Below are 7,940 nucleotides of genomic sequence, written 5' to 3'. Positions count from 1 at the left end.
CATCATGCCAGACATTGTCGAACGCTTTTTTTAAGTCCAACAAAGCCATGGCAGATGTTTTAGATACAGAATTGTTCCGTTTGAGAATATGTATTGCTTACTCGAGTCAGTTGGTGAGTAGTCGACTGACCTTGTCGAAAACCAAACTGCTCCTTGAGTAAGATGTTGTTTTAGTCGGCAGACGTTAGAAAACGCTGGTCAATCGCTTTTTCAAGAAGCTTTGATAACCCTGAAAGAAGGCTGATAGGTCTGTAGCTGGAAGAAGAGGAAGGATCCTTCCCAGGCTTCCGGATGGGTATGACTTTCACTAATGGACCCATGTATTAATTATGACACGCTAAATCGAGGAGAAATTTAACCCCCCCCCCCCCCTATCATTGACGTTTTTCCTATACCTAATGCATTGCTAGTCTCAAAATCTTAGACACCCCCCTTGACCGGGACATAATATATGCATTAACCCTAACTTCCAGTACAGGGGAAGTAGCCAAGCCTAAGGCACTGATTGAAAACCAGTGCCAAGTAATCATTGAATCTAGAACTCATATGTTTGAGCTCTAGATTCAAGAAGTTATTGAAACTTGGGGCTTTCATGTCTTTGGAAGATTTGATATAGGCCAACAGTTGGTCAGCTGAAATTGCTGAAACCTTGGGGAAGTTGTTGGGAATCAAATGGAGGTTGCCTGCATTTCAGCAACAGCAGCCTCACAATCACAGGCCAATCACAGCAGCCTTATCAACAGGAGTTGTTAGATGAACCACTGATTCGTTGGGACGATTCAGTGGAACCAATGGTGGAATGGACCTGGGCTTATTTTTTAAGATTCTGATTAGCTTCCAGAAAGGCTTTGCACAATCTGGGCGAGAACTGATCTTATTAGCAAAATCGCTATTTCTGAGATCCACCATCCTGGACTGAATGATCTTTGTTAATCGATTGCAATTGGGATTCAAGTTAAGCAGACCAGAACGCTAGTACTGCATACGAATGGTGCTACGGAGTCTAATGAGGTCTTTAGTAGGGCTATCAAGGTTCAGAGTGTTACTCCCTTGTCTGTATGGTATGAATACACCGATCAACATCTTCGGACGTCTCCGGTTGGACATCGTACTCGATGTATGTGTTGACGCAGTGTCGATGTTGAGCCCATTTCACACGATGGTAGTTGCGCCGAAAAGCTTCCAATCGGGTCACCGAGGAACCAGCTTCGGCCACCACCGGATAGTGGTCCGGTCCTGAGTTCTTGGTAAACCACAGGTTGGGAGATGTTGTTGGCCAAGCTGCTGAAGTAGTTGTCGGTGGTGGCGTGAGCACCGGACCTACTCAACCGGGTGGGAGTGTCCAGACTAAAGATGTTGTACTGCGCTTCTTGCAGGTCATTTTACAGGATGGTGCCGTTTTGTTTGCACCGACTGTTGCCCTAAGTTTGATGTTTGGCGTTCAGGTCGCCAACCAAGATGAAGTTTTCCCGCCGTCGTGTTAGCTTGACAATATCTCGCCGCAGGTCTGCTGCCGACCCATCCCTGATGTTGACTTGATGTGTCATGGGACCGACAGGAGTAGAAACCTCCACCCCTACGGCTTCGATGATCTTCAGCTGGAAGCTCGGCAACAGCCGACAGTAGATGTTCTTCCTTAGAGCGATGGCCACTCCTCCTTCCCCGGAGCTGGTTCGATCCAGCCTCACAAGCCGAAAATCGGGAAGGAAGACGTTAATATCGGTGCGTTCAGGAGCTTTTCTGTGATGATGGCGATATCGATGTTTCGTTCAACGAGCTCGATGCTCTTGAGCATGAAACTGTTCTGTTCGGGTCGTGCAGGTACACTGGATCATGATGACTTCTGTCACGAGTGTAACAAGTTTCGCCGTTGTATGCAGAGTGTCTACGTTCTCGATCGTGGGTGAAGGGGGAGCACCTTCATGTCTGTAGACTGAACACATACTGCAAGTCTCCGCGTACATCGTACGGGTTAGGCAAAAGATGTGCGTTTGACTTTATAATGTCGGATTAATGGCCCTTCGCTCATTTTCAACTTCTATTCAATTTTCACACTGCCGTACTCTAACGAAACTATCCACCTACCCTCTTCTAAAGATCATTATCTAGCTAATAAATTATCACACTAAAGCTTCATGTTAGCATTTCCAACCAACTCTAACCTAACATGCTAGATCACGTATGATCTAATGATTTGACCCTCAGACAGGTGTCTCGGAACCTTTCCAGGATGAATACTCTCCGTTCTTCTAATACGATCTTAATCAAGTCAGGTAAGTTGTTTTATAACCATGCATTCGGTTCGTCTCTCTCTCTCTCTCTGTTCTATCGATAATCATAGCAAGCAAGCACGTGATTGGTTGATTGCGTCCTAAAAGATTGATCAATTTTCAATAGCTCACTAATAATACATTACTTATAATCTTTATACCAAACAAATCTTACATCAAATCTGCATCAAATGATGTGCAAAGAATTGAAATCCATCAATAAATGGCCATGTTATATGCGTTTAAAACCTGACACTGTTTCGTTACATTTTTTTATTTTATTTGCATCCCTGTTTAGTCCACAAAGACGTAGTGTTGCGATAACTTTCTTTTCCGAGCTCTTCGAAGCAAATCGTCCTTTTTTTGTAGTGCGATAGCTCAAAGCTGCAATGTTTATTATTTAGTTAGTTTTAGGTTATTTTGGTTTCATCATATCTACTTACAATCTGTCTCGTACTTAGTATTAATTCACAACTTCAATAGCAAAATTCAAATTCATCATTATGTTAAGCAAATACCTGTAATTAAACTTAATTGTTACTAACTAATTAAGAGAAAATATAAATTTTAATTCACTTTTCACTTCTGCTTCAAAACACTATACAATGACAAATCATTATTTCTTATCTCTGATGAATCGTCGAATGGCCTTCTTACACGCATCAGTTGTTAGGCTGAAGACCAGCTCCAGGTGTATTGCTCGAACGGTTAGACACGTGAAAATCGCCACCCAGCGCTTGACGGAGCTTCGCCCTACCTTCACGAAGTAGGGTCCAAAATAATCTATCCCTACAAATGTGAACGGTCGTAGAAATGGTGTAATCCGAACCCGAGGTAGTTGACCCATCTTTGGTGTTGCTAGTTTCGCTTTATACACGCGACACCACTGACATCGGAGTGCTGCAGACCGTACTTGTGTTCTCAGCTTTGCAATGTTGAAACGCTGACGTACCTCATTTACAATCGTCTCATTGTTAGCGTGGCGAAATTTGCGGTGAAACCAATCTAGCAATAGGTTTGTAATCCGATGTCCTCGCGGCAGAATGATAGGGTATCTGGTATCGTACGCTACAAAATCGGAGGAGATAGCTTTGCTATACAACTGCTTCTATCCAACGCCTTCTGCTGTTCTTGCTTCAATTGTACGTTCCCTTTCAGAGTAGCTACCTCGTCTGGAAAGCATTCCGATTGCGCAAGTCTCCACGGGATCCGCTCTGCTTTCTGCAATTCTTCACTGCTTAACTCTTCCGCCGCTCCGTGCTGTGTACTTCTGGCTCGTCGCGAACTGTTCTCTTGGAAGCGGTAAACGTATGCTACGCTCCGCAACAGCCGCTCGTATTTGGAAAATCGTTCCACCTCAATGATCGGAACTGTTAGGAAGTGACTGCAGATGTATGCTGATCGTAATTCATCAGTTGTTACTTCCGGTACTTCGTATTCGCTGCTCGACCACTCACTCTTCTTATCGTAGAGAAACGCAGGTCCACACATCCACCGACTGTCTGACTTACAGTTCGGCCCTTTTCCCCACTTCGTAGCTTCATCGGCGACATTGATCCTTGTTTCCAGCCATCGCCATTCCTCGACCCTCGAATGATTGAGAATTTCGTTGACTCGGAAGGCAACATACGGCCGATACCGACGAGTGTCCGATCTGATCCACGAGATAACCGTACTGGAGTCACTCCAAAAGTATGTGCGCTTCACTTGGATGGAATGACCTTCTTCAATAGTTTTTCGAAGACGCACCCCGAGAACTGCTGCCTGTAATTCGATGCGTGGGATTGATAGTAATTGCAGAGGAGCAACTTTAGTTTTTGAAGCAACTAGAGCACACCGTATCCATCCCTGGTCCTGAACTCGGAAGTAAGCGACGGCGGAGTATGCTTGTGCACTGCCATCAACGAATATGTGCAGCTCTAGAGAATCATAACAGTTGGCATCGTACCCCGAAAAGTAGCAACGAGGAATTCTCACGTTGTCCAATTCTTTCAGCGCCTGTAACCAGAGTTTCCATGACTTGAAAATATCCTCCGGTATCTGCTGGTCCCAATCCACTTTGGCTCTCCAGACTTCTTGGATGAGGATCTTCCCCTGGACAATCAGCGATCCTACCAGTCCCAACGGATCGTAGATTTTCATAACGAAGCTTAGCATCATTCGCTTGGTTGGTGCGATCGTGCCTTCCACCAGTCCTTGAAGATCTCCTTGTAGGCTAAGTGAAAAGCAGAACACATCTTCGCCCGGCAGCCAAGATATCCCGAGTAGCCGCTCAAATCCACTCTGATTATTCATCGCGAGATTCTTGACTGTAGCTGGGTTAACCTCTCCTATAGCCTCTAGCACCTTGGGCCTATTTGACACCCAGTTACGAATGTGGAAACCTGCCTTCCGGTGGACTTCCGCCACATCCAGAGCTAGCTCGATTGCTTCTTCCTCCGTGTTTACGCTGTCCAAGTAATCGTCAACGTAGTGTCTGTTCTTGATTGCTGCCGCCGCTCTTGGATGTTCCTTCTCGTTCTCCGCTGCATTTAGGTTCTTGACATACTGCGATTGGGCTGGAGAACAAGTCGTTCCGAAGATCGCAACGTCCGATACCATCGTAATCATAGACTGAGACGGTGAGTTGCGAAACACGAAGAGCAGCGCACTCCGATCCTCTCTCCGAATCCCGAGCTGCAGGAACATTTCTTGGATGTCACCAGAGAATGCCACCTCCCGTTCACGGAACTTGAACGTAACATACAGCTGTGGTGTCAAAAAATCAGGACCTTTCAGCAACATCGTGTTCAGCGAAACTCCGTTTACCTTTGCCGCTGCGTCCCATATCACTGTTACCTTTCCCGGTTTGTTAGGGTTCAAAACCACTCCGAGAGGAAGGTACCAAGTGCGGTGTGGATCGAACTCTGGCATTTCTTCTTCCGTTACCGCGTGGATGTAGCCTTTCGCCTGATAATCCGCTATTTGGTGCCATACGTTTTCGTAGAGTTGCGGATCCTTTTCAAGACGCTTTTCGAGACATTTCAGACGACGCTCGGCCATCGGTCTGCTATTCGGGAATTCGATGATGTCTTGTTTCCACAGTAGTCCAGTCTTGTACTTCCCATTCGATGTTCTCACGGTCGTTTTTTCGAGGATTCGACGAGCTCGCTGATCTTCACTTCCTTCCAAATTCGGCGCCACAGAGACCCCTAGACTTTCCACAGAGAAGAATTCCCGTACGTAGTCATGCAGATCGAGTTCCGCTGGCTCCACGCATATGTGCATCTGCCGGTGTTGAAATTGATGAGCTCCCCCTCGTAGACCGCCGCAGACTACCCATCCGATACGAGTTTTCGCAGCGACTGGCTCTTGCTCTTCTCCTTCCCGCAGTTTCAACGTATTCATTAGATGAGTGTTGTTTAACCCAATCAGCACACCAGGAACGGCCCTTTGGAAACTCTTGACTGATAGGTTTCGGAAATGCTTGTACTGCTTCGCCATGCTTTCAAAGTCCAACGATTGCTCCGGTAGCCCTAAGTTCTCGACGGTGTACACCTCCGATACATCAAATCGCTTCTTACCGCCGGGTTCTGATATTCCCAGCTTTCCCAGTTGTTTAGTGGGAATCTTTTTGTTGATCCCGCTTGTCCACTGAATGCACAAGGATTGCATTTTTCCATCAGCTCCGAGTTCTTCCGCTATTGATTTTTCTACTAGGGTAACCGATGATCCATCGTCCAGAAACGCGTAGGTATCAATGGATCCATTCTCCCCGTATAACGTCACCGGAAGTATCTTGAACAACGTCGACGAAACGGGCTGACGATGGATGGTGACAGTAGCGTTGGTGGTAACCGTGGATTGTCCTGCAGCGGGCTCGTAATGTAGTAGCTGATGATGGCGCTTTTCGCAACCGTTGACGCCGCAAAACTCACCTTCACATGGCCAGCGAGTATGCGAAATGAGACATCTACGACACAGCTTGTTCACTTTCACCACTTTCCAACGTTCATCCAACGATAGCTTCTTGAATGATGAACAATTCGCTACAACGTGATCCATCGCCTTGCACATCGGGCAGCGTTTTTCACCTTCACTTTCCTTGCTTTTACCATCCGTTGGCATCTCTCGACGGTCACTCTTTTGTTGATTACTGGACGATACCGTACTCCTCCGGTCACACGCAGCGTGCGTATTTACGAATGCCCTTTCCTTCACTCTCGGCTTCTCCTCCTTCGGGATTCTCGCTGAGAAACACAGGTTTGTAACACCACTGGTAGCAGATGTCACCTTTTCCATGTACTCCCCAAAAGCGCTCAAATCGACAACCGGTAGATTCTCTTGGAAGAGCGCCCAGCTGAATTTGATGGTTGCTGGAAGCTTATCGACGAGCTCCTGGAGAAGAATAGGGTTGGAAAGATGGTTCTCCATTCCGACAGCCCTCAGATGCCCACATAAATTTTGGACAACTAACCCAAACTGGACTAGCGTTTCCAGTCTTTCCGCCTTTGGCGCTGGCGTCGCACGCACTTTGGCAACCATGTTATGCACGATCTGTTCAGGCCTCCCAAACAAGGTCTGCAGAGTGGTTAGAATTTGTGGCACGGTCGACGGATGAAGAAGGAAACTACTGACCGACTCTTTTGCAACCCCTTTTAGGGAACGTTGCAAGCGCAGAAGATTTTCCGAGTCCAAGTAGCCACAAGTTTCAGCTACTTATGAAGAGTGGCCAGTCGATTGGATCCCCAGAGAAAATTGGAAGCTCTTTTGGGATGACATGCCTGGCAGCTAGCTGGTGATGTGTTGGACCATATTGTACCGGTGGAAACTGATTATGTTGACAAGGATTCAACTCCGGAGGGTGATACGGATTGAACTATGGATGACCCTGTGGTCCTACATAAGGCGGCCCTAACGGATTGAGCTGTGGTTGAACTTGTGGCCCTACATAAGAAAGCCCTAACGGATTGAGCTGTGGTTGACCTTGTGGCCCTACATAAGAAGGCCCTAATTCTGGGGGTACAATAAATGTACGAGGCGTTCCTAATCTGTCTAACGAATTAGCGACACTGGGACAAGGTGTCGCAATGTTGGAGGAGTTATTTATTCAACTACGCTCCAAATCAGGGGTACGGTCCGTACTCACGCGTTGCATTGGCTGAGCCGATGGTGCCACCTGTTGCGACCCGGTTGCTTGAAATGGATGACTCTGCTCTCGTTGGCGAAGTAATTCTCGCTGCTCGGCCATTTGTTGCTCCAACGATCGAAATCTTCGTCGGTCTTCGTCTCGGTCCGCTAGCTCCTGCTGCCTTACTGCCACCAGAGTCTGATACTGCTCATGACTCATTTCAAGCTGCTTCTGCAAAGCGTCTTCAACCTTGAGCAATTGGTCCCGTTCTTCCGTATGCCGTTGTTCCAAGAGCTTCAACTTGTTGACTAGTTCCATCTAACGACCCCTCGTACAATTTGGATGTTGTGGAAGATGAATTGGGAGACAATGGATCGTTTTGGTGAAACGTCAGAGAGATAAGAAATAATGATTTGTCATTGTATAGTGTTTTGAAGCAGAAGTAAAAAGTGAATTAAAATTTATATTTTCTCTTAATTAGTTAGTAACAATTAAGTTTAATTACAGGTATTTGCTTAACATAATGATGAATTTGAATTTTGCTATTGAAGTTGTGAATT

The 7,940-nt window shown here is 46.4% G+C and overlaps 1 protein-coding gene across 1 annotated transcript; it reads right to left on the bottom strand.

The window, feature by feature from the left end:
- Window positions 1–1,421: 1,421 nt before the first annotated feature.
- LOC135710766 (uncharacterized) lies at window positions 1,422–7,698 on the bottom strand. The gene is made up of 3 exons (XM_065233430.1): window positions 7,399–7,698; window positions 4,108–6,647; window positions 1,422–1,683 (listed from the first exon to the last, which is right to left on the bottom strand). Exons 1-3 carry the CDS (start codon window positions 7,696–7,698, stop codon window positions 1,422–1,424), a joined length of 3,102 nt encoding a protein of 1,033 aa, XP_065089502.1.
- Between the last annotated feature and the right edge of the window lie 242 nt (window positions 7,699–7,940).

Source organism: Ochlerotatus camptorhynchus, unplaced genomic scaffold (assembly GCF_037179485.1).
Source record: "Ochlerotatus camptorhynchus isolate MF236.1 unplaced genomic scaffold, CSIRO-AGI_Acam_v1.1 ptg000402l, whole genome shotgun sequence".
NCBI classification, from domain to species: domain Eukaryota; kingdom Metazoa; phylum Arthropoda; class Insecta; order Diptera; family Culicidae; genus Ochlerotatus; species Ochlerotatus camptorhynchus.
This window is presented reverse-complemented; position numbering and strand designations above follow the sequence as displayed.